General features: G+C 38.3%; 1 protein-coding gene across 4 annotated transcripts; it reads left to right on the top strand.

The window, feature by feature from the left end:
- The first annotated feature begins 16,720 nt into the window (after nt 1-16,720).
- Nucleotides 16,721-25,499, top strand: LOC110617710 (protein MULTIPOLAR SPINDLE 1). Of its 4 annotated transcripts, XM_043957472.1 has the most exons (11): nt 16,721-16,934; nt 17,147-17,204; nt 17,273-17,419; nt 17,514-17,570; nt 17,853-17,932; nt 18,053-18,116; nt 19,713-19,826; nt 23,421-23,610; nt 24,553-24,623; nt 24,892-25,106; nt 25,245-25,499. In XM_043957472.1, the coding sequence occupies exons 1-10, from the start codon at nt 16,770-16,772 to the stop codon at nt 25,074-25,076; spliced, it is 1,131 nt and encodes a 376-aa protein (XP_043813407.1). In that variant the 5' UTR covers nt 16,721-16,769; the 3' UTR covers nt 25,077-25,106; nt 25,245-25,499. The 4 variants fall into 4 exon arrangements, with proteins under 4 accessions (XP_043813407.1, XP_021616366.1, XP_021616367.1 ...); XM_021760674.2 differs by having other exon boundaries at nt 24,892-25,499; XM_021760675.2 differs by having other exon boundaries at nt 18,062-18,116; nt 24,892-25,499.
- Nucleotides 25,500-26,584: the final 1,085 nt, after the last annotated feature.

Consider the following 26,584-nt stretch of genomic DNA (forward strand, 5'->3'; position numbering starts at 1 on the left):
GTATGTCGGAAGAGGGAATGGGAGAGTCCCAAGGAGGCACTTAGGCCTCGGGATTTGTTCAGCCACCTTACTACCCACCCTTTTCACATAATCCCGGGTATTCGATGGGAGGTACATCGGATTACCCCAATTTTAACCCTTATCACTCTCAGATGCCATACCCACCTTTCTACCCACCGTACCCACAGTACCCTATGTACCCATCCCCATCTTTCTATCCAGGTACAGCAAACCCTACCCCAGGGGATGCTGCACCTCCTCCACCACTAGCAGCACCTACTGTCCCAGAAACCCAAATGCCTAAACCTAGATCATCTGGGGGGAGCAAGGTCAAGATGACCGATTACATGAAGCTGGGTGCTCCCCAGTTTGAAACCGGTGATGACCCGTTTGTGTACCTTGAGAGGGTCAAGACAATTATAGATGAGATAGGAGCTGATGACAGTAGAGCCATTCAGATGGCTGGGTTCACACTAAAATGTAAGAAGGCCCGAGAGTGGTTTAAGAACTATGTGAACCCGAGGTTGGACAGCCTATCATGGGAGGAGTTTGCAAATGAGTTTGCAGGATGGGCTTTCCCTGATAGTTCAAGAGAATTGAATATGATTGAGTTCGAGCAGCTGAGGCAGTCGGATGAGATGAGTGTGGATGAGTATACAGACAGATTCTTGGAACTGTTGCCGTTTGCTGGGCAGAATCTGGATACAGATCAGAAGAGGTCAAGGAGGTATATCATGAAGCTCCATTCCAGGTATTCCTCCTTGATTCAGTCTGCAGAGAGGGAGAGTTTTCATGCCATAGTGGATATGGCTCGGAGGATGGAGGCTAGTGCTATCATCGAAGGGAAAGTCAAACAGTCAGTGGCACAGTCTTCTGGTTCTAAAACCCCAGGTGGGGGAAGGTTAGATCCCTCTACCTTGAGTGCAGCAGCTTCAGGCAGTAAGAGATGGAGTAAAGCCAAGTCCAAGAAGAATAAGTTCTGGAGTAAGATCAAGTCAGGTCTGGGATTAGGGAGTGGCTCAAGTCAATGCAGTATGCAAGAAATGTGGGAAGCCGCACAAAGGGGTATGTCTGGTTGGGACGTCAACCTGCTTCAGATGTGGGCAGGAGGGACACATAGCACGGGAGTGTCCTAGAGTAGCTTCTATGGTACAGTCTCAGCAGACAGCTTCAGGTAGTGTGGCACAGCCAATAGCTCCAGCCATGACTCGGGCTAGTGGCAGAGGCAGAGGAAGAGGGGCAGCCTCTTCTTCAGCGGGTTTCAGGGATGAGGGTCCGTCAGCTCCAGCACGGATCTTCACCATGACTCAGCAGGAGGCAAACACATCAAACACCGTGGTGTCAGGTAATCTCATCATTGGTTGTTCAGATGTGTATGCATTAATGGACCCTGGTGCATCGCATTCTTTCATAGCTCCGAGAGCCGTCGAGAGATTGGGATTGATGGTCTCTAGGTTAGAGTGTCCCCTATGGGTCAGTGGACCCAAATGTGACCCGTCAGTGGCAGAGTCAGTCTGCCAGTATAGTCCAGTTTTTATAGAGGGAAGATGCCTTTCTGCCGACCTTGTGGTTCTAGATTTGACAGATTTTGACGTCATTCTAGGGATGGATTGGCTATCTACCCATGGTGCTACCTTGGATTGCAGAGACAAGGTAGTCAGATTCAGATGTCAGGATGGGTCAGAGGTAGTCTTCAGAGGAGACAGGGGGAGTACACCTAGAGGTTTAATATCAGCCCTTCAGGCTCGTTGGCTACTCAGGAGGGGTTGTCAGGGTTTCTCATGTGAGAGAGCTGGATAGTCATGTTAGAGAGCCCGCCTCAGTGCCAGTGGTCAGAGAGTTCTTAGATGTGTTCCCAGACGAGCTGCCAGATTTACCACCTGCTAGGGAGATAGAGTTCGAGATAGAATTGATGCCTGGAACCAGACCGATCTCTATTCCTCCCTACAGGATGGCACCAGCAGAATTGAAAGAGTTAAAAGAACAGTTGCAAAAGCTGGTAGATAGAGGATTCATCCGACCGAGTACCTCACCTTGGGGTGCTCCAGTGCTATTTGTGAAAAAGAAGGATGGATCTCTCAGACTTTGTATCTACTACAGGCAGTTGAACAAGGTCACTACCAAGAATAAGTACCCGCTGCCAAGGATCGACGATCTATTTGACCAGCTAGCCGGAGCAGGTTGTTTCTCCAAAATAGATCTGAGATCGGGGTACCATCAGCTAAGGATAAGAGAAGAGGATGTGCCGAAGACAGCCTTCAGGACCAGATATGGGCATTATGAGTTCCTTGTGATGCCGTTCGGGTTAACCAACGCCCCTGCAGCATTCATGGATCTCATGAACAGAGTTTTCAGTCAATACCTGGATCACTTCGTTATTGTCTTCATAGATGATATCTTAGTGTATTCCAGGAATGCAGAGGAGCATGCCCATCATCTGAGGTTGGTTTTGCAGACCTTGAGGGAACATGGCTTGTATGCCAAGTTCTCCAAGTGTGAGTTCTGGCTGAGGAGCATTTCATTCTTGGGGCATGTGGTGTCAGAAAATGGAATCGAGGTAGACCCCAAGAAAGTGGAAGCTGTAGCAAACTGGCCTAGACCCACTACAGTGACAGAGATCAAGAGCTTCTTGGGTTTAGCAGGTTACTACAGGAGGTTCGTTCAGGACTTCTCTAAGATTGCAGCTCTCATGACCAGACTGACTAAGAAGAACCAGAGGTTTGCGTGGACCGATCAGTGTGAGGAAAGCTTTGAGGAGCTAAAGAAGAGGTTGACTTCAGCACCAGTTTTAGCTCTGCCATCTAGTAATGAGGACTTCTCAGTCTATTGTGATGCGTCCCGTGTGGGACTGGGTTGTGTGCTAATGCAGAATGAAAGGGTGATTGCTTATGCTTCTAGGCAGCTAAAGAAGCACGAGTTGAATTACCCTACACATGACCTAGAGATGGCAGCGGTAATCTTTGCACTTAAGATGTGGAGGCACTACCTTTATGGGGTTAAATGTGAGATCTTCACCGATTATAAGAGCCTACAGTACATCTTGAGTCAGAGAGATTTGAATCTGAGGTAGAGAAGATGGGTAGAACTGCTCAGTGACTATGATTGCAAGATCCAGTACCATCCGGGTAAGGCGAATGTTGTGGCAGACGCCTTAAGCCAGAAATCACTTGGCAGTTTGTCCCATATTTCAGTAGAAAGGAGGCCAGTAGTAAGGGAGTTCTTCGAGCTCTTGAATGAAGGGCTACAGTTGGAGTTATCTGGTACAGGTGCTTTAGTTGCCCAGATGAGAGTGGCACCCGTGTTTCTGGAGCAGGTGGCTCAGAAACAGCATGAGGACCCAGAGTTAGTGAAGATTGCCAGGACTGTTCAGTCGGGCAAAGATAGTGAGTTCAGATTCGACAGTAAGGGGATCCTCTGCTATGGGAGCAGATTGTGTGTACCAGATGACGTAGGGCTTAAGGGAGACATTATGAGAGAGGCTCATAATGCCAGATACAGCGTTCACCCCGGAGCCACCAAGATGTATCAAGGTCTGAAGAAAGTGTATTGGTGGCCAGCTATGAAGAAAGAAGTGGCACAGTTTGTGTCAGCCTGCGAAGTGTGTCAGAGGGTGAAGCTGGAACATCAGAAGCCGGCTGGAATGCTTAACCCACTACCGATTCCAGAGTGGAAATGGGAGAATATAGCTATGGACTTCGTGGTGGGGTTACCGGCAACGTCCAACAGATTGGACTCCATATGGGTGATTGTGGACAGACTCACCAAATCTGCTCACTTCATCCCTGTCAGGAGTGGCTATTCTGTGGACAAGTTGGCACAGGTGTATGTTGATGAGATCGTCAGGCTGCATGGGGTTCCTGTTTCAATAGTGTCCGATAGAGGGCCCCAGTTCACCTCCAGGTTTTGGCGGAGTCTGCAGAACACTATGGGTACCAGGTTGGATTTTAGCACTGCTTTCCATCCACAGACGGACGGACAGTTAGAGAGGACCATCCAGACAATAGAGGATATGCTCAGAATGTGTGTGTTGGATTTTGGCGATTCTTGGAGGCAGCACCTACCTTTGGTGGAGTTTGCCTACAATAACAGCCATCATGCTAGCATCGGGATGGCTCCATATGAAGCTTTGTATAGAAGGAAGTGCAGGTCGCCCGTCTGTTGGGAAGAAGTAGGAGAAAAGGCCTTGGCAGGGCCTGAGCTAGTAGAGATCACCAGCAGAGTGGTGCCCATAATCAGAGAAAGGATCAAGACTGCTGCAAGCAGACAGAAGAGTTATGCAGATATCCGCAGAAGGAAAGTAGAGTTTCAGGAGGGGGGATTTGGTATTGCTCAAGGTGTCTCCAATGAAAGGGGTGATTCGGTTCGGGAAGAAAGGTAAGCTAGCTCCACCGTACATCGGACCCTTTGAGATCTTGCAGAAGATCGGGAATGTATTGTATAAGCTGGATTTACCTGCTTCAATGGAGAGAATCCATCCGGTTTTCCATGTTTCTATGTTAAGAAAGTTCGTGTCAGATCCGGGCAAGGTTCTTAGTGAGCCTGATATGGAGATCCAAGAGGATCTCACCTATGTTGAACAGCCAGTACGGATCCTTGACACCCAGATCAGAAAGCTAAGGAACAAGGAAATCCCGATGGTGAAAGTCCTTTGGAATCACCACAACATCGAAGAGTGTACTTGGGAGACACGGGAGTCTATGCTCCAGCAATATCCTCATCTCTTCTAAGGTAAGTTTTATGTGCTTTGTAGGTATGTTCATGTTTGTTGCTATGCTTATGTGTTTGGTGAACATTCGGGGACGAATGTTCTTAAGGGGGAAGAATGTAATACCCGGCTAGACTCCGGTATCGGAATTCCTACCGTCCGGTGGAATCTCGGATGTCGAAAATCTCTAGAAGGGTAAAATGATATATTTATAAAATGTTTTCATGTTTTTGATGATGTTAAGTAAAAAGGAAAATGAGTTTTGAATGAAAATAGCCTTGGAAGAAGACCCAGGTTTGGCCGTCGAACCTCAAGTTCGGCCGCCGAACATGCTTGCACTTCAGGTGTGCTTTAGGCCCCCGAAGGCATAAGTGAGGGAAGTCCAGGTTCGGCCGCCGAACATGGCATGCATGCGGAGGCACGTTAGGCCCCCGAAAGTGGCCTGGCCAGCCACCTATAAAGGGGTCCCTTAGCCGAAATGGGTGAGTTTTTCTCCCCATTTTCGGCCAAGGTGAGCTCTCCGCCGTCCCTCACCGATCTTGAGTTTCTTCCTTCAAATCTTTCATGATTTTCACGGGTTTTCACTTTGTTTTGAAGATTTTTGAGCATATAGCAAGTTTTGGAGCTTGGAGGTTCAAGGAACTCGATCTCTCCCATCTCCGAGCTAGGATCATTTTTCCTCTCGATCTTCAAGAGGTAAGGGCCGATCTTGAGCTCATTGTATGTTTTAAACAAGTTTTAAGTTGATCTATGAGGTAGAAATGCATGTTTAGGTTTTGGTTGGTTTTATGGGTTATGTTAAGTTTTTGAGCAATGTGTGATGTTTGTGGTTGCTTGATGTGTTGTAGTTGGGGTTTAAGATAGTTGAAGCCCCTAGGAGCTTGTATGCATGTTGTAGATCAGGTTTATGCATGTTTGAAAGGTTTGGGAGGCGTTTGTGCATGTTGGAGCTGAGTTTCTGCCACTTTGGAGAAACTCAGGTTCGGCCGCCGAATGGACTTTCGACCGCCGAACCCGCTTGTGGAGGCAGCCTTCGACTGCCGAAGCCTGCCCCTGAAAGAGGACTTTCGTCTCTGGAGGGCAGTTTCGGCCGCCGAAAATGCCGCCGAACATGCGTGAGTTTCGTCTCTGTCTAGGAGTTTCGGCCGCCGAACCTGCCTGACTTTTGGCTCTGGAGGGACTTTCGGCCGCCGAACCTGCCGCCGAAAGTGCCCTGTTCAGCCCTCCTTTGCATGAATTCTTTGATTGTTTTAAGGTGTTTTAGGGGGTTTTTAGGGGATGTTCTTAGAGTTATGTTTATGTATGTTAGGTCCCTCATTTGAGTCCACTTGTGTAGGTTCGGGCCCGAGGAACCAAGGACCCCAGCAGTGAGTTCAACTGCTTCGGTGTTTGTCTGAGTCAGCCAGAGGTGAGTGGAACTGAACTTAACCTTTTAAATTGAGAAATTAAATGTTTTATCATGTTTCATGCATCATGATTATGCAATAGGATGATTGCATTAGATTTCACGAATATGTTGCATCGCATTCTTTGTTGTTGATGTGGGTGAATGTTGGATGACCCAATTAGTCCCTGAGGAAAGACCAGGACCCCATTCTACGGCCTGGCACGGAAATGAAAGACCAGGACCCCATTCTACGGCCTGGCACGGATATGGACTCGAAGACCAGGTGCCCAGAGGAGGCCCTGGGGCAATGGTAAGTAATGTATGATATGATAGGAAGACCAGGACCCCATGCTACGGCCTGGCACGAAATGATGCTGGGACTATTTGGTGACAAGTTCACCCAACCCTTGATGTGAATTGTATGAGTTATGATGCATTTCATATGAGCATGTTTGTTAACCTATTTTTATGGTTCTACTCACTGGGCTTGTTAGCTCACCCCTCTCCCTTAACCCCCAGGTTTGCAGGTACAGGATAGAGCGGGAGATCAGATAGAGTAATGTCTTAGTCATGTAATAGTTCATAGTGGACATGATGGATATTGTAATGTAATGTTGAGTAATGTAATGATGATATTGAGGTTTAGAAGTGTGCTTGACCATAGTATGTTGTAAATCCCTTTTCAGATACATGATCTTAAATGTTTATGGATGTTTATGTTTAACCAAACTTAATGCATGATGATGTCACCCCATTGGAGCATTGATGAGGACTCCAAGGTGGGGTTAATGTTAATGTCTATGTTAATGCATGCACAGGTTGAGTTTGGTTCATGAATGAAAAAGAAAAGTTCAAAATTTTTATGTATGTTGTTGATCATGTATGGGATTAAACAGGTTTTCAGGATGAATGTTTGGCTTGCTACGGGTCCCGGCGGCCTTAAGCCGATCTGGATCCTAGCGCCGGTAGCGGTCCGATTTTTGGGTCGTTACAAGTATGGCCTCTACCTTCTTCGGGTTTGGCTATATGCCCTTCCTACTGACCATATAGCCCAGAAATTTCCCTCTTCTGATGAAGAAAGAGCACTTTGTTGGGTTTAAGCTCATTCTATATCGTTGCAGTACCCTGAAGACCTCTTCCAAGTCGGTCAGATGTTGCTGGAAGGTCTGGATTTTAACTACCATGTCATTAACGTAGACCTCCACATTTCTCCCTATCTGATCCTTGAAGATTTTATTCATCAATCGCTTATATGTTGCCTCGACATTTTTCAACCCGAAAGGCATAGCTTTGTAGCAATATGTCCCATCTTCGATTATGAAAGAGGTCTTCTCTTCATCAGACTTGTCCATAGGGATCTGATGATACCCTAACATAGCATCTAGAGACAATAAGTAGTCAAAGCCGGCCGTAAAGTTGACCATTTTATTAATATCTGGGAGGGGATAACAATCTTTTGGGCAGGCCTGATTTAAATAAGTAAATTCTATACACATTCTATATTTCCCATTGGCTTTTTTCGCTAACACATGATTGGCTAACCACTGTGTGTACATTACTTCCCTAATAAACTCGGCCTCCTCTAATTTTTGCACTTCTTCTCTCGTGGCTTGTTGTTTCTCCTTCCCAAAGACCCTCTTCTTCTGCTTCATCGGCTTGGCCCAAGGGATAGGGGTGAGCAGTATTCGGTTCAAACCGAAAAAATCAACCAAACCGAATTAATTTGAAATTTTGGTTTGATTTTTTATTCAATTCGGTTCGATTCAGTTTTTAATTTCAGAAATTTTGGTTATTTTGGTTCGGTTCGGTTTTGATCAGAAAAAATTGAACCAAACCGATTAGTGATAATAATATGTTATTTTCAATAATATAGAGAAATTAAATCATATTGAGATTAAAATATTTTAATTAAATTTTAAAATACTAAAAATAAAAAATTTATTAAAAATCGAAACCAATCAAACCAAACCGAATCAGACTGATTCTGTAACGACCCGGAAACCGGACCGCTACCGGCGCTAGGGTCCAAATCGATATAAGGTCGCTGGGATCCGTAGCAAGCTTAACATACATCCTGTACAGCTGGCATAATCCCTTACATGATCAAACATTCCATGAAAACTTTAAAACATTTGCTATACCAAGCTTGACCTAAACATACAGCATACTATAAACATATAACCCACACCAGAGCCCTCATCAAATGCCCTAGTGTGGTCAACATTACATATGTCAAGCCTGGTTTCTCATATGACATCATTAAAAACATAACATATATCATGTACAAAAAGGGATTAACCAGACCTTAGGGCCAAGCACTATACTAATCCATAAACATAACTCTACTTTACGTTACATTATCTTAAAATACAGTATATCAATTTGCATCACATGTCCACTACTATTCTATTACATAGCCACAACCTTTACCCTTGACGTCTTCCTGGACTACCTCTGACCTGCAAACCTGGGGGTTAGGGGAGAGGGGTAAGCTAGAAAGCCCAGTGAGCAGAACAGGGAAAACAATTTAATAAATAATATGATATCATGGAATGCGTCACAGCACAAACATTTCACATCACGGATCGGCATGACTCAAAACTCCCTCTGATCTATGCCCGGCCCTCGAAGGAGCTCCTCAGGACTTCTTTAGCATCATGGTGCCCGGCCCTCGGTGGGGCTCCTCTGGACTTCTTTAACATATCATAACATCTCAGATCAGATTTGGGCTAATGGGTCTCCTCTAGTCCATCCACACCAACAACATAATATGCAATGCATCATCTTCGTGAAATCTAATGCAAACAGCCTAATACATATACATAGTAATCATGATGCATGAACATACTAAAACATTTGCTTTCATGAAATAAAGGATTAAGTTAGTTCCACTCACCTCTGGCAGACGCTAGACTGACTCTGCAACAGCTAACACTGCTGGCCTCCTCGGTTCCTCGGGTTCGATCCTACACAGGTGGACTCAAATGAGGGACAAAACACACTCTAACAAGACTCTAAACAACTCCCCAAAAATCCCCTAAGACATCACCAAAGCATGCATAAGAAACAATCAAGAAAGGGCTGGACATGGCACTTTCGGCGGCACCTTCGGCGGCCGAAAGTCCCTTCTAGAGCCGAAAGCCATGCAACTTCGGGGGCACTTTCGGCGGCCGAAGCCTCTCACAGATCCGAAAGTCCTAGCCTTCGGGGGCACGTTAGGCGGCCAAAGGCTGCCTCCCATGCAGGTTCGGCGACCGAACATGCCTTCGGCAGCCAAACCTGGTTCCCTCTGAACGGTAGGTCCAAATCTGTCACAAGCAAAACCAATCCCAAAACAATCCAAAACCTCATGTTCGGCGGCCGAACTTGAGATTCAGCAGCCGAACTTGGGTTCCTCCTCCATGGCTTTTTCTTTCAAAACTCAATTCTCTTTCTTATTAGAATCATAAAATCATGTGAAAACATTGTGAAAAACATACTTTTCCCCTCTAGAAGGATCTGGTATCTTGGAATTCCAGATTCCAACGGAGATTCCGCCGGAAGGTAGGGATTCCGATGCCGGGATCTAGCCGGGTATTACAAATTCGGTTTGATTCGATTTCTGATCAAAATCGATTCGGTTTGATTTTTATAAATACTAAAATTTTGGTTTTTGGATTATTTAGTTCTGTTCGATTTTGAATTGAACCAACCGAATGCTCACCCCTACCCAAGGAGGATGTTTAGTTTGTGGGTCATCACCTTGAGATCAATCCCTGGCATATCTGAGGGCTTCCATGCAAAACTTGAGGCATGCCCCCTGATCAAAGCCATAATAACTTCCTTCTGGCTCTTTTCAAGACTTGAGTTGATGCTGAAGATATTATTGCTTTCTTCCTCAGATAAAGGGAAGGCCTCCAGCTTGTCTACAGGTTTAGTCCTGACTTCCTTCTTTTCATTCCAGACCTCCATAACCTCAGGGTTTACTTCCTCCGATGGAGGGCTTGGTTCCTCCACTGTGGCCAAGTACACAGCTCTGCCCTCCTTCCGTCTTTCCCGAACTACACCTACCCCTACCTCCATTGGAAATTTCATGGTCAAATACCAAATACTAGTCACCGCTTCAAGTCATATAGCATCGGTCTTCCCAAAATGGCATTGTAGTTCAAGGGTAGCTTCATCATGAGGAACATTGCATAGTGAGTTCGAGATAGGGGCGACTCCCTTAAGGTGAGAGCCACTTTTACTTTCCCTTCCATTGCCACTAGGGTTCCCCCTTTTCCCTTGACTGGCGGCCGATCCCTTACCAGCTATTCCTCGGGTATGTTCATCTACTAGAAGACCCAGTAGGACAGTAGGTTCACCTTGCTATCGTTGTCTACTAGAACCTTTCGGACCCGGAAGTTATGGATGATGGCCTATATGACCAAAGCATGGTTATGAGGCATTTGCACTCCTTGGAAGTCCTCTACAGAAAAAGAGATGGTCACTAGGCAATGTTTCATGATTTGCATTACTTCAGCACTGCTCCCCTCCCCATTTTTGCTTCTCTTCTTCCCCCTCCGACTCATATGACCTCGTTCCTCCTACAATCATATTGATCATCCCACTGGAGCCGTCATTCACCAGTACCCCGATCTGTCTCCTGGGCCTTTCCCCTGCTGTGTTCTGTTGTTGTCTCTAGCCTTCCGGCTTTTTCATAAAGCTTTTGAGGTGCCCCCCTCTTGATGAGCCTCTCTATCTCATTTATCAACTGGTAACAATCGTTCGTATCATGACCATGAGTCTGGTGGTACTGGCAGTACTTATCTGGGTCCCACATGTTTGCTTCTGCCTTCATCGATTTAGGCCACTATATGAAATCCTTGTCTTGGACCGCCACAAGCACCTCGGCTCTAGGCATATTCAGAGGAGTGATCTTCGCGGGGATCTGGGATTGGTAGGGTCTCTGCTCCTTCCTCTCCCATCAGTGTCTGTTTAGTGCTTCAGGTCCCCGGTCCTGCTCCTCTTCAGTCTATCTAGTCTCTTATCCTCCCCAGCCCTTCCTCTATCTCCTGCCTCCTTAGCGAATTTGGTCATGGTTAAGGCATCATCCCGCCTTATATACTTTTCTGCTCTTTTCATTAGCTCTGCTAAGGTGATAGGTGGTTTTCTGCACAACGATCTGAAGAACTTTGGGGAGGTGGTGCCCTTCTGCATGGCTTCCACGACTCTTGCTTCATTAAGCTTGGGTATTTGCAAAGCTTCCGAGTTGAACCTGACCACATACTCCCTTAGAGACTCGTTCTTCCTTTATTGAACTGTCTCCAAGTAGTTTGTTTTTCTTTCAGCTGGGACCCCAACAATGAACCTGCTAATGAATCTGCTGGCGAATCTATGAAGCTCTTAATACTCCCCACCTCCAAGCTATTGAACCATGCCTGGATTGGTCCAGTTAAGGTGGTAAGAAAAACCTTGCACATCAAGGCATCTGAGTGGGTTTGCAGCTCCATGAACATCTTATAGTTTAAGACATGCTCTCAGGGGTTTCTTATCCCATCATAGGTGGCCATTTTCTGCATCATGAACTTCTTGGGGATGGTTTCTTACTATACCCATCTCACAAATGGGGATGAGGTTGGTAGTAGGGGATTGTTGTTGTCTCGTGCCCACAGTTGCTTTTTCAGCCTTTCTAGTTTTTGATCTACGTTTGCCTCCTCTATCCTAGGCCTCTTCTTCAGGCGGTAGTTTCTTTTTAGCTCCTCACTCTCTGACCTCTCTATTGTTTGAAGGAATAGCTTTCAGCCTCGTCATTCTCAATAAGCTCTCTTACTACCCGTCTTCCTATTGCTCTGTTGAGGGGTTTGATGGTTTAAGGTGAGTTGGGGTTCATTAGCGTTGAACCCTTCAATTACGGGTGGTACAATCAATGGGGTGCTGAGTCCCTTCTACTACAACATCTGGCCTAGCCAGTGAGTAGTATTTTACAGCTGGAGAGCCATGTTCTGTAGCTTCTGGTCAAATAGGGTTGTTCAAGCTATGGTCCCTGTCGAACTCGATGAAGGGTTAAGCAACACGAGTGGTTAATTCAATGGGGCAGTAGCGCTAGAGAATGAGAACTGTGGTCCCTCCTGAGCAAAGCTCAGATCATTTGGGGTGTTTCTGGTATGGTTTTTGTCATGATTGGCCATGTGGATCTCAATGGGTGTGATGAGGATGAGAACTCCGATGATGAAAAGATCTCATTGTTCCCACAGATGGCTCCAATTGATGTTCTGAGATCTAGTAAAGGGTAGACTCAAGGTGTATTTTGGTAAGCTTGATCTGGTTGGATCATGCCTTCCTTCTTTTATTCTTTTATCTTTTGTCCTCTAGTGACGTGTAACTACCGTCCTGTACCTATACATCCTATCATTGTCACGTGAGGCTATACGTACGAACGTACTGTATCTTTTTTCATCGTCAGACAGCCATTTAATTCCCTCTGGTACCATGTGGACACGATTCCGGATGTCTAGGGGTCTGTTTACCCCGCTAATCCATCATGTCGATTGGCTGGACCTCCTTCACTTAGGCTTAAGCCTGCCCTGTCCGGCCTGAGCTGCATACTAGAAGATAGACCTTTATATTGGGCTTTGATGGGGTTATGACTTGGCCTTCCTACGTGGGCTCAGTCATAGTCTGGGTATCCAATGTAAGGAAACCCAAAGATCACTGCAACCCAAAATTACGCAGCGGAAAAAATAAAAGATCTTTGTTTTCCCTTTTAGAATCCAATTGTTTCGTTTAATTCGAAAGGAAGGATAAAGAAACTAAACTTTTTAGAAACTATTTCGGACTAAAGGTGCTGCTTTTGAAATGAACAGCCTCAATGGTATCCACATGAACGTTTCCGTTTGGAGTGCTAGCTCTCTGAATAGATGGATTAGCTATATGCTTCAAATCTGCAGCACAGAAAACGATCACAAAAACCCTCCTCACGCTTTCTGTAAAGCTCTCAAAGAAGGTATTTTCTATTCACTTGTTTTCTCTCAAAAACTTTTCGTTTTCACACTTTTCTTTTCATAAAATAGTTGTGGTAATCGTAACAGACACATAATTGCAGATACAAATATATCCGTGTGATAAATCCTTTTTCAAAAGAAAATGAAAAGACTTTTTATCTGTAACCATTATGGATAGACTGCAAATATTAGTATCTTATAATAATTACAAATAATTAATATTGATAATAATAACATCTTAATTAATATTATTATTAATTATACTAACGGGCTCTTAGCCCATTAATACGACATAGCACATCAATGACCTTTTTTTGTGTGTGACCCAATAGGCTCATATTAATTGGCAATAGCCCATTCCAATAAGACCCATAAATCAAAAGCGGCCTCTAGCAAGAGTTATGACTATCCAACTAATATAAAGATCGATAGTCCGATAAAGCCTAATCAATAGTACATGTATTAATCCTTTTGTCACACGATATCTAGTTTGAACATAAGTAATGGTCAATGTCAAATTTATAATGTTCAAACTTATGATTTCTCGATCTTAAGTAGACTAATAAAACCAAATGATATTAATCATATTATCTATTCATTTTGAGCACGACCATACATTTTTCAGTCTCACTTATCGAGTGGCCCAGAAGATATCTCTCTCGAAGAGGGGCAAATTCTATCTTGATTATTCAATACCCTTTACATAATTTCTATTAAGCTCAATCATAACCTTTATGATAATCCGATTAAAGACAATGTTTGGTTATGTCAAAACATAACAGTCTTTATATTAGAAACTATGACAATCTCAAGTCAAAGGATTAAAACATATTTTGAGATTCACTTATGACAATAACCCATGTAGTGATTTCAGTTTGGGTCCATCCAATGCTTTGTTGTCTATATTGATTTATATCAATATACACATAATCATTCCATGATTATCAATCAATAATCATACTAGTCATGTTTTATTATTATCATTATAATAATAAGTAACTAGAGATGTTAATCATTAGTATGTAACATGCAAACAAATAATAATGATAATAAAACATCTTTTATTAATAAACAAAATGACATATAAAAGTCTAAGATAATGGCTCAGGATAAATACAGTAACATTCAAGGCCCAGTAGTCATCAGATAGCAACTTTAGCAGTAACTTGTGAATTTTCAGCCATGTCGAAAGAGGAAAGAGAGATTTATTTTTAAGAGAAAAGGGGATAAGAGACCGGTTTTAATCCAAATGAACAGAGAAAATTAAATGGATCTCCCAACAGTAGAGCTAAATGATGCGGCCGGAATGAAATTGTACTGTGATTGACCAACCTGCAAGAAAGTGAACATGATGTGGTAGGTGTCTACGGCAGCCACTCCGACACTCAAGTCAGTAAACTGAAAAAAAGGACGAATGTAAAGAATTACAAGTAGTTATGTAAGAATTGTATATTTTCATCTCTGTTATCGTTGGTTTTTATATTGTGAGAGGACATAACTAATTATAGTATTTTCTAGAAATCCGACAATGATGTGGCCGGCTCGTTGATAAGGGATTTCGCTAGCTAATTAGTTAGAGATTCCATGATTACAAACGTAAAATGATCTGCTAGATTGTAACCGCTAATGGTAACTTCCTGTGAAGACCTGACCTCTTTAAGGGAGGGCGAGTCTTGACGAAGAGTCGAGACTTGAAGCGTTCAAGTCTTTTTTTCTCTCGGTGGGATCAAGTATCACCTGATTAGACTATTGCCACATCTTTGACTTTGAGTGCGAGCATATGGCCCTATCTTTGAGTGCGAGCACATGACCTTTTTTGGATTATTATTATGTAATATAAAAAACGTGCAATATAAGTTAGATAAACTAGTACATATAAACGTGTGAAGGGAGAGAACACGCCCCAAATTTATTTAAATATCCTTGTAGGATTATTATAAGATTGTTTTAATTTTAAAAACTATTATAATTTTAATATTATCTAAATGTTTAAAAAATTAAGGGTGAAATGTCATTTCTAACAAAATCTTTACATTATTTTTCAATTTTAGCCTATTTTCTTTTTTTTTTTTATATAATTTTAACTAAATTAGAAAAATTATTAATAGTTTTAGCGGATCAATTGGGATTAGAATTTGCTTATGTGGCATGGGGAGTTAGCAAAGGAAATAATATTTTAATGTGGGTAAGAATTTTAACCAAACTTGTATGAAAATTGTTAATTTTAGCATATTGTTTTATTTTTTTTTTTTTATCAATTTTAGTCAAAAAATAAAATATGGTGTAACAGGACCTGACTTGGCTGTTTGGTTGGTATATAAATTAATCTTTTAATGCAAAATTTATTTGAATTAGCTATCCTATCAGTAAAAAATATATTTTTACCACTGCAACCACTTGAATATAGTTTGATATAATTAATTCAATAATTTACATTAATCTTACACCAAAAAATAAGACAAAAATATTTTATTATTATATTAAAATAAATTCTCTTTTTACTTTAAATTAAAATTAATGCAATTTTACAAATTACTTTTATAAATAAGCCTTCTAGTCTCAATTAACTACTTATATGTAATTAGAAATAAGCTTCCTATTATAAATTATTTTAGTCAAGGAGTAATTTTTATTTTATTTTTATCCATTATTAAACTATGCTTAATTTGTAAATAAATACCTATCAATTTTAGGCTATGTTGATGCTAATTTCTTTTACAGTATAGTTTTATCTAGAAATAGTTTTATTGAACTATTTCTATTTTGGCAAATTACTACAAGAAAATGGTTTGTTTTCAGTGAGTATGAAAATTTTAATTAAATTTAAAAATAATTGACTAAAATTATGAAATTACATAAAAAATCAACTAAAATATATAATTTATCTTTAGTAAAGTCGATCCTATAATTTAAAATTATATTTTTATTAGCTCAATGTACCATATAAGCATACTCTTGATCCGTGGTTAAAATTATTAATAATCTTTTTAATTTGATTAAAACAAAAAAAATGATTAAAATTGAAAAAAACAAGTAAAAATTTAGCTAAAAATGACAGTTTAAAATTGTAAATATTTTTTAAAAATTAAATAAAAAGCCATTTTCTAAAAGTTTTAAATTTATTACATACTTAAGTATTTTAATTAATAGAAATTAAATGGTAAAAATATTAAAAATTAATTGAATATGATAATTTAAAAAAAGTTAATAGAAAATTAAGTGTTTTTTTCAAATAAGAAAATGAAAATTCAAAATATTTAAATTTTAGTATATGAGAAAAAGTGGATGTAACAATAATTTCTTTATATTTTTAATTAAAAATAAATTAATAAAGATATTTTGATGATAAAAAATGCCGTTTAAAAGAAATGACTATAGAGGAAATAAAATTATCGATTTTAAATATATAAAAAATTTACTAATTATATTAAAATTAATAAAATATCATTTATTTATTTAAAAAAATAATAAAAATATTTAAATAATAATAAAAAATTAATAAAAAACTAGAGTTTAGACGGATTAAATTACAGAGTTTTAAGCGTTTAGTTTTAAAATTTAAAGATCGATTTATTAATTTACTAAAATTCGAGCATTACAGAGATAATTTACCTAAAAATAAACCCATATAAATACTAGCATATTATAAATTTCCAATGCGAAGAGGAAGGCCCAAAGGCCTCCCGCGTCAATTACACTCGTGAAGTGAAAAGTAATGATTTCAGCCGAACAAGCATCAAACACCAACGCTGAATCAACGAGCGATCAGTCGCTGAAGCTCGCAGTTGCAGTCTCTCTTCTCCGATCAAAGCTCCTACAGAGGCAGGCTCCGTTGCTTGATCCTCCTCCAGAATCCGACGCCCTCCGTTGGAAGCGGAAGGTTTCACCACTCATCCTGATCACTTAGTTCTCTGTTTGGTTGACGAGAAAAATAAAATCTAAAGAGTTATTTTGATTCTTCCGTGGAAGGAATTGTTATCTCGTGTCGTCGGCTTTGTTCTCGTGTTTTTTTTTTTCTATTATTTGGTGGCTTTTGAGTTTTGTAGGCAGCCAAACGGAGGATAATGTTGCGTTTCTGTTAATGAATTTCAGGCTAAAGAGCGGAAAGAAGAGCTTCTTCGACTCAGAGAAGATCTCAAGGAAGCCGAAGGTTTCTGGCTGGATTTTGTTTCTTGTTTCTACCATTTTATTTATTTATGTTTTTGCTGTTCTCTGTAGATGCTTCGCACTGCGATTTGTTCCCGCAAAGTGCTTCTTGCAAGTGTTATTTCTTTGACAAATTGGGGAAACTAAGCCCTAAGCGGGACGAAGATGGCTGTGATCGCAGATTCAATGACGTTCTTCGCCGGCGATTCCTCAGACAAGGTCTCATTCTCATTCTTATCCTTACTCATGCTTCTTTCTGTTTGGTAGCACATTAATTTTTCACAGTAAATGTTCCTTTTGTTTGCATTTTCAGTGCGGTTAGGGGAAAGAAGGAGAACAGATGCTCGAAAACAACGACTTCGGTTTCGAGGTTAAGAGATAAAATTAATTGGACTTAATTGACTATTTTGCTCCAAAATGTCTTTTTTTCTTTAAGTGTCAAAGTTCTTACTATGTTATACCACGTTGTTAACAGGCATATATGAATAAATAGATAGTGGTGTATACCATTTATCCAAACTGTTCTCTCATTTTGTTGCTTATTAACTCAACTCTTTTCAAATTATATAAAGAAAACGTTAAACGGTTGATGACTATATAGGTTTTCCTGATTAAAATTGGAATTGAAATTTTGCATGCTATTCTTCCACAGATTTAAACATCGAAGATGAAGTGGAGCAGCTTAGGGCCTCCATTGATTTTCTTGTGGAGTTGTGCGACACTGCATCTCCTGTAAGAGAGCAAGGGTGGCCATTTTTCTTCTGTTTTACCACCTCTTTTTTCCACACCAAAGATGAAACTTGTTGCTTAGTTGTGTAATCCTGTTACAGCTGTCATTTATGCCTTCCTAAGTGTTTGCAGGGGCAAGAGGCTAATTTTGCTAACTGGTCACATCAAGCTGTGGATTTCATTTTAGGTACCAATAATGCCTCTTATACTCTTGTATGTCGTCATGACTGATGTTCTGACTACTGTTATATTGTGTGATTGGTTGACCTTTCTTTTTCAAATCTTCACTATTTAATTATGTCTTATTATCTATGATGTAATAGGTACAATTCTATATCAAATTCTCAATTACTGTATGCGGTAATCAAAATGTTAACGTTTTTAACTTAGATAAACCTCCTAAACTAAATTTTATGCTTATTGCATGATGCATCTAATGGTTTCCAGATGCCAGGTAAATGAATTTATGAGTTATATGAACTTAAGCAAAGCAAGTGAAAGTTTCAACAGATCAAAAGAGGAGAAAGGTTGCATAGTCAGGTTCAAGGCTCCCCAGAGCTTCCATAGGAAAAAGATTGGCGATATTCACTAGGCCCTCATGTTACGTGCCTAGGCAAGCTCCTTGCTCCAGGCTAAAGCTTCAGAGTGTCTTCTTTATTTCCACCTCAAGAAAGCACCTTTATTGGCAAAAAACGTTGTCGCCTAAGTCCTAACCCAAAATTTGCCAATCTACTAGAATCAATATTGATACACTATGAAGTTAACAAAATTAGTATAGGTGGTGGTAATTAGCCACCACAATGTTATCAAACCACGAAGTCAATGATCACAAATATCCCATATTTCCATGTTCAATGCTCGTGGTCATTTTAAATCCTTTTCTAACATTTTTTTAAAAGTATTTTTCTCATTATCTTTCTCATATTAACTAGTTTTATGCGCTGCCATTTCTTTGTTATCTAACAATGATATTTCTTCTTTATTATTTTTCAAAGAAGACAATTAGATCTTATTTAGGTGAACATTTATTTATAAAGCAATATTAGCTTGTTATTTAGGTCCTCTATTTTAGGTTATCTAAAATCGCGTTTCTCATTTTTTCTGACACTTGTAGAGCTATTTAGAATCCTTTATAAATATTAAAAATCTAAGCTGTTTGTGAATGTCCAAAGTTTGTGTTTATTTTATTTTGTAATAGGTTCTAAAAAAAGCATAGTAATAGTAAATTATTTATATTATACTTTTTTATATTTAGCAATGCTTTGTAGATTTGTAATTTTAATAAGTTTGGTAAAAAAGGCCTACATCTATTATTATTATTTTATTTTATTTCTAATTGTTTATAAATTTTGTTTTTTTGCATCTCATTTCATTAAGCATGCACCTACACCTGCAGTTAGGCCCCAGTACCCCTTTGAATCCTTTATGAGGTTAATAATGGATAGTGATCAACTTAAGGGTTCATTTGTTAAAACACAAGTTCTAAGAAAACAAATTATGAACTTTATGATTAATTGAGAAAATAATTGCTGCAAGACCATAATGATGGTGCTTAATAATTGATATAAAGCGGCAATTTAGTTTCAATGAGTAGTGTATTTTGGTTTTCTATTTATCTATATTGGTGTTGTGATGTGTTTGCTTTATTTGTCTATTTTGTTCTCATTCATATTATTCATTGGTTTAGGAACATTACCATTGCAGTGGTCATTTTTATTTATTTTGCATTGTTGTTACCTTAAATGGTGACAAGTTTTCATTTTTTGCCTTCTATTTCTTGCAGCTTCTTTAAGGAACCTATTATCAACCGGAAAGAACATGAATTTCATTGAAGAACTTATTAACAGTTTAATCATGCGATTGGGTAGAAGGATGTATTCTCCTTCACAAGGAGATGGTAAGTATTGGTTAGAAATTGAAGTAACTTTGTCCCATTTTAATTAATATATATAAATATCTAAATAAATTACTATATTTTTTACTCTCTATAATTATCAATGAAAATAAAAAAATAAACAGTTCCTTATCCTAAATTTTATCTTAGTAAATTTGATTTTCATTAATATTAAATAACTATTAAATAATTCTATTTATGTTGTTGAGAATTGGAAGATGAGAAGAGTGACCGTCTTATATGAAAGAAACTTTTGCTACCAAATATTAAAAGAAGGGAAAAGTACTAAAAAGTGTTTTGTGGTTTTATTGATTTTTCATTTTATGGTTTGTAATTCAATTTGTGTCAAAGTATTACCTGTGATATTGTGTCGTTAGCAAATAGCTATAATAAAAATCATATCACGAGGTACTAATTTAACACAAATAGAACTACAGACTCTAAAATGAACATGAGTGAAATCACAATGTACTTTTTATACTTTTTCTTTTTAATTAACGATTATATTTTACTTACCACGTCAACATTTTTTAACAGTATTAGAAAATTGCCATTATTTGCTAATGACACGATATCATAAGTACTATTTTGACATAAATTAAATTACAAACCCTAAAGTGAAAATGAGTGAAACTACTTTGTACTTTTTTGTACTTTTCCCTTAAAAGAAACTCTCACACTCAAGCTCTTTCAACACTCATGCTCTACATATACACACAACCCTATCTTAAGAAGAATGGTGGACATGCTGCACTAGCAAGCACTTGGATATCTCTCTCATCATGCAAGAACCTCTCACTCACATACTGGTGCTTCCAAGCTGCTTCTTACTTACATTTGCACATCTGCACACACCACATATTTATAGTAGATCATAGGTCGGTAATTGTGAGTCTATTTAATGATGAGAAGATTCTTGAAGCTTGATGGCAATGATGAAGCTTCTTCAAGGTGCTGAATTTTTCTATAAATATAAGAAATATTCTAGAACTTATGAGAGGCAGTGATGAAATCCTTCATATAGATATTGGCTAATTTAATGTTTAATTAGACTAAAAAAGTTCTTAATAGAGTTATATTAGTTCATATATTGGGTGCCTCAGTCAGTTGCTTATTCTAGTGTGTTCTCTTCATTTGAAACACATTATCAGTTAGGGCATCATTCTCTACCAATTTTGAAAAAGTTATGCTCCCAGTTTTATGATGTACTTGAAATGTGAATTTTGTAATTTTGCAAAACACTATCGTATCTCGCTCAGTCCTAGAATTAATAAACGAGCCAAATCTGCTTTTGAATTTGTTCATCTTGCTGGGCCCACAACTAAATTAAAATATTTTGGTATTTTTGTGGATGATTTTTCTTGGATGACCTAGATCTACTTAATGTAGAATCACTCTAAGGTACTTTCTCACTCTTCTGTCTTCTGTGCTGAAATTAAGAATCAATTTAATGTTTCTCTATATATATTAAGAAGTGATAATGCCAAAAAATAAATGTAGAGTCATTTCAAACTTGTATAACCTAACATGGTATTCTTCACCAATCATCATATGTTGATACATCAGCTCAAAATGAGATAGCTGAAAGGAAGAATAAACATCTTTTTGAGATTGCTTGAGCTCTATTATTCCAAATGCAAGTTTCTAAGCGATTTTGGGCTGACGCTATGTCTACCGCATGCTTTCTCATTAATTGCATGCCGCTTACGGTACTTAATGGTGATACTTCATATATTATTCTGTTTACTAATAACCCATTGTTTCCTTTGGAACCACGAATTTTTAGTCGTACTTGCTATGTTCGGGATGTCACATCTCATGTGATTAAATTTGATCCTAAAGCTTTAAAGTGTATCTTGTTGGGATATTCTTGTCTTCAGAAGTAGTATCAATTTTATTCTCCAAACTGTACAAGTATTTGATTTCAACAGATATAGTCTTCTCCGAGAAAATCCCTTTTTTTGTTTTTGCAGCATAGAGGGGAGTAAGGTGAGTGACTCATCTATAGGGTCACATCAGACAGTGAGATCTCCATTAGTGTGTCTTCTTTGGCACAACCTGTTGAAGGTGTTCTTTTTACTACTCAACCTTCTGCCAAACCACCAGTGGTCGAAGCCTACTCTAGAGGACAAGTAATTGATGATACATATCCTGCATCAGAATCTTTTTCGCCATTAGATCCACCATTGATTGATCTTGATCTTCCTATTAATTGTCGTAAAGGTAAACGACAGTGCATGTATTTATTCTGCTGTTAACTTTCTTTCTGATAATCACCTGTCTCCCTCTTTTAGCTCCTTAACTGCCTTTTTAGATTTTATTTCCTTATTTAAGACAGTTAAAAAGGCTTTGGCTCACTCTGGATAGCGTGATACAATATTTGAGGATGTCAAGATTCTAAATAATAATCATATATAGAAACTAGTTGACCTCAAGGCAAGAAGGCCATGGGCTGTAAATGAGTTTTTACCATTAAAGTCAATTCAGATGGTTTTACGGCGAGACTTAAAGCTCGTCTTATCGCTAAAGGTTATGCACAAATCTATGGAGTTGACTATTCTGACACTTCTTCTCCTGTGGCCAAAATGATCTCAGTTCGCTTATTCACTTTCTTAGTTGCTTTTCAGCATTGGCCTTTTCACCAGTTAAATATTAAGAATGCCTTTTGTATGGTGACATTCAAGAAGAAGCACATATAGAGCAACCACTTAAGCTTGTTGCTCAGAGGGAGTATGGGAAAGGCTGTCGTTTGAAGAAATCTTTGTATGGTTTAAAGTAGCGTCCTGTGCTTGGTTTGGCAAGTTCGGTGAAGTTGTTCAAGAATTTGGGTTATAAAATAACAAATGTGACCATTCAATCTTCTACATACATTTAGATGTTGATACTATCCTTTTTGTTGTGTATATTGATGACATTGTCATTAAAGGGAATGATTATGCGAGGATCTCTTATTTCAAATAGTATACCAATGATTCCGAATGTATATCTCATAAAAGATGATAGAGATCCCTATAATGACCCAAAGAGGTTCATAAGGTTAGTTGGAAGGCTGGAATACCTAAAAGTAATAAAAGATCTACTACATTGGGCGTATTGTAACATACAGTTGTAGATATAAGAATCGAGATAATTACCTATATAGAGTGCATAATCATAGAAAGATTCATAGAATCAATTAGAGGATTAAATGTGATATCTCTTCCTTTTTAAGGTCTTGTATATGTGTGTAAAATACTACCATTTAGAATAGAATAAACCCATTAACTATTTCCTACAAATCTACTTTGTTACACTAACTAATCAAATTAAACATTTTTTAAATAATAATAAATTTTTTATATTATATTTTAGTCCATCAAACTAGATGGCAACTTGTCGTTATCAAATTTCCTCAGGGATTCTTTTGTCCATCTTGTTATTCCCCACTCTCATCTCCTTTTCACATTTTTTTCTTTTATATATATTATGGATTAAAAACCATTTCCATTTACGTTGAAATTATTGTTTTTATATTTTTTCTTGATTACAGTACCATTAGACCTTTCTTCTTCTCTGCAGTCAATTGCTCTTGTTAATTAGTTGATATTGCTGTTTTAGAGTCACAGTTCGACACTGATGCCCAGTTCTATATTCAACATTTGATCCGCAAGCTTGGAAGTGAATCCTACATTGGGCAGCGTGCAATACTTTCAGTTTCTCAAAAGATTTCTGTGGGAGCAGAGAATTTGCTCTTCATGGATCCATTTGATAATGCTTTTCCAAACATGCATAGATGTTTGTATATTATGTAAGTGTTCCATGGTAATGCTCAATCTTGATCATCTATCCCGTCCCTGATCCTAAGGACTTTTTCAAGGCTGTACTGATTGAAGAATGAAGTCATTATTTTTCATCTTAAGAATAATTTTTACATATGATGCTAATTTCTGCATATGTTTTCTTTGTTCTACCTATCAATCAAGCTTTATCAGTTGATCATTAAGCATAATTCATGGCAATGGAAGTCATTCGGTTTTGTCATGTGGTCACAGACTCACAGTGCCTAATTGTTGAACTAGTTCCTTAACCAAGCCCTCTACTTCCTCTTGGATGTTCCCAACAACTGATTGTGGATGATTCCTGCTTCATTTTTCTGGATACAGCATGGCAGCTTCATTTTAACTTGTACTACTTTATATAAATGTCTCTATACAACTGTCTGTGGCAAAGTTGTAGTGAGACCAGACCATTTTCGTGCAGTACAAGGGTTTTCAGTAAACCGAGAGTTCTCATTACTTTGATAGATAATTTGCTTTATATGTCATCTTCAGGTGAAAAATCTAAAGTTTTTGGTGGATGGCACAATTTAGTTTCATTGGGTATGATGAGTTTAGAGGGATAAAATGAGAGTGTCGATTGAGATGGTTTGGTTTTGTCCAACGTGGAAAACCATTTCATGTACAGAAATGTAATAAATTAGTAGTTACAGTAAAGGGGGAAATGGGAGATCTAAAAAGACGTGGAGAGAAGTAGTATAAAGACATTTACAATGTTTAACTATTAATGTGGAACTGGTCTCAAGCAGAGTTGAGTAGAGAAAAAAAATCTACATTATAATAGATAATTTGGGAATCAAGGTTTATTTGTTGTTGTTGCGAGTATAATGAGTTTAATTTGTGAGTAAACATCATTTGGTTATTTTATGATTCTTGTACCTTATCATTATTATTTTCTTTAATGTGTATGACAGGATCCAGCTTCTTGAGTTTTTGGTGTCAGATTTCTTGTTATCTTGGTCAAAGGATGAAGGCTTTGATAACGGTATTTATCTTGACTGCATTATGTCAATGTTGATTAGGTTCTTACTTCTGATTTATACATTCTCATGGGAATTGGGTTCTCATGTTGTACTCAATTTTTGATAATTAACATGTTTTCACAACCCAAGATTTGCCTCATTTTCCTCTACCTAGGATTTATTAATGCTTTGCCTTCTCCCTTCTCAGAATTTTGTATCTTGAGAAACTTGTTTTAAACGCTTTTAATATTCTAAAACAAGTAAAAATGATATGCAATAATGACATTGCAGTGCTGTTTGAAGAGTGGGTGACATCTCTCCTTCATGCTCGAAAAGCATTAGAACTTCTGGAAAGCAGAAACGGGCTTTATGTCATTTACATGGATCGAGTTTTAGGCCAACTAGCTAAACAAGTGGGCCAGATCTCGACATTCCGAAAGCTCAACCGAGAGATTTTGGATAACCTTTTCTGCTGACCAGAGTGTATGAAATCTATATGCTTGCAGGTATTTCCTTTCTAATCACTACTGTTACTAAAGGCAAGTTTCTGGAGAATGATTGGTGCCTGGACTGACTTTTAAAGCATGCTGTTAAGTTTGTGTTTGAGAGTACACGGCTTTTACTTCTCCCCAAGGTCTTTGTAGTTCTCCTTTCTAGAGATTTGATGGGAGTCTCACTTCTTCGTTGGTGTCTTATGTAGTCCATCGACCCCTTTTCTCAGCCATAAAAAGAGGCCTTAGTTGCATATTAGAACTCACAGGGTAAAAAGTTAAAATAAATTCTTGGAATACCTGAGAAAGCCCTTTTTTCTTTCAAAGCTTCCAAAATACACCCTGATCTATTGTTAGCTGGAAATTTTGAAATTTCTAGTGTTTGAGTAGTAAGCTAAGCATTGATTGTGATTGATTGAAAAGATTTGATGCTATGAATAGTTAGGGATCTCAGTGTGATCACAACTCTCTTCTCTGAAATTGTTACATTTGTGCTTTGCCCCCCCCCCCCCCCCCCCCCCCCACCCCTCCTCTTTCTTACAAGGAGTCTTGAACTCGGTGTATCTAAACAGGGCATTAGAGCCCGTCTTACAAGGAGTCTTTGCCTCAATGTACCTAAACAGGGCACTAGAGGTTCCGCGTTTCAAAAATGTTTCTGAAACTGTAGGAGATCGATCCACCTATATCAATCTACCCATATATATATATAGTAAAGCCATTTTTTTCAAGAAGTTGACATTTTCTAAGAATTAAGAATTGATATGTGGAGCTTCTATTTCCTAATGAATTGACATGTGGCACAATTTATAAGTATTGAAAAATGACACGTTGAGCTTTTTTTAATTAAATTAGATTATATTTATTATCATTTTTAGGACCGTTTTATTAGTTTTAATTATTTATAATTATTTTTATTTAATTAAGGAGAAAATAGTACAATTTAATTATTATTTCTAATATTTATTTATAATAAATAATTTAAAATTATTAATAAATTGTTGTTACAAATATAAATTTAATATGTTTATATTATAAAGTATTATTTTTATATTTATCATAAAATTTCGATAAATACATGATTATGATTGATATTTGAAAATAATATATCAATACATATATTAAAATTTTTTAAGTTTGTACAATAATAACCGCTAAAAATATTTTTACTTATATATAAAAAATAATTTTTAAAAAATCTCAAAGAATAATTATTTTGAAGTTTTTATAAATGAGAAAAATATTTAAATAGTCATCAGAAAAATATTATTAATGAATTCCAAAATAATTCATTAAATTAATAAATTAAATTTTAAAACAACTCTAGCTTTATAATTTCATTGGATTAGAAAGTATTAAAACTTACCCCAATCGCTCGAATTGAGCATAAAGCAGAAAGGTTTTACTGTTGCTATTTGTCTTTCATTTTGTGTTACCATGTGGCACTCTTAAAAAGTTTTGCTTCTTAAAATTATTAATTTAGTTTACTAAGTAAT

This window comes from Manihot esculenta, chromosome 6, assembly GCF_001659605.2.
Source record: "Manihot esculenta cultivar AM560-2 chromosome 6, M.esculenta_v8, whole genome shotgun sequence".
In the NCBI taxonomy this organism is placed as follows: Eukaryota; Viridiplantae; Streptophyta; class Magnoliopsida; order Malpighiales; family Euphorbiaceae; genus Manihot; species Manihot esculenta.

What these genes read in the sequence shown, in the direction of transcription:
- LOC110617710 (XM_021760674.2), top strand. Translation starts at nt 16,770, where the DNA reads ATGATTTCAGCCGAACAAGCATCAAACACCAACGCTGAATCAACGAGC. An exon ending in CCGGCGATTCCTCAGACAAG is followed by an intron (nt 17,420 to 17,513) that starts GTCTCATTCTCA and finishes TTGCATTTTCAG; the next exon opens with TGCGGTTAGGGGAAAGAAGG. An exon ending in AGCTGTGGATTTCATTTTAG is followed by an intron (nt 18,117 to 19,712) that starts GTACCAATAATG and finishes TATTTCTTGCAG; the next exon opens with CTTCTTTAAGGAACCTATTA.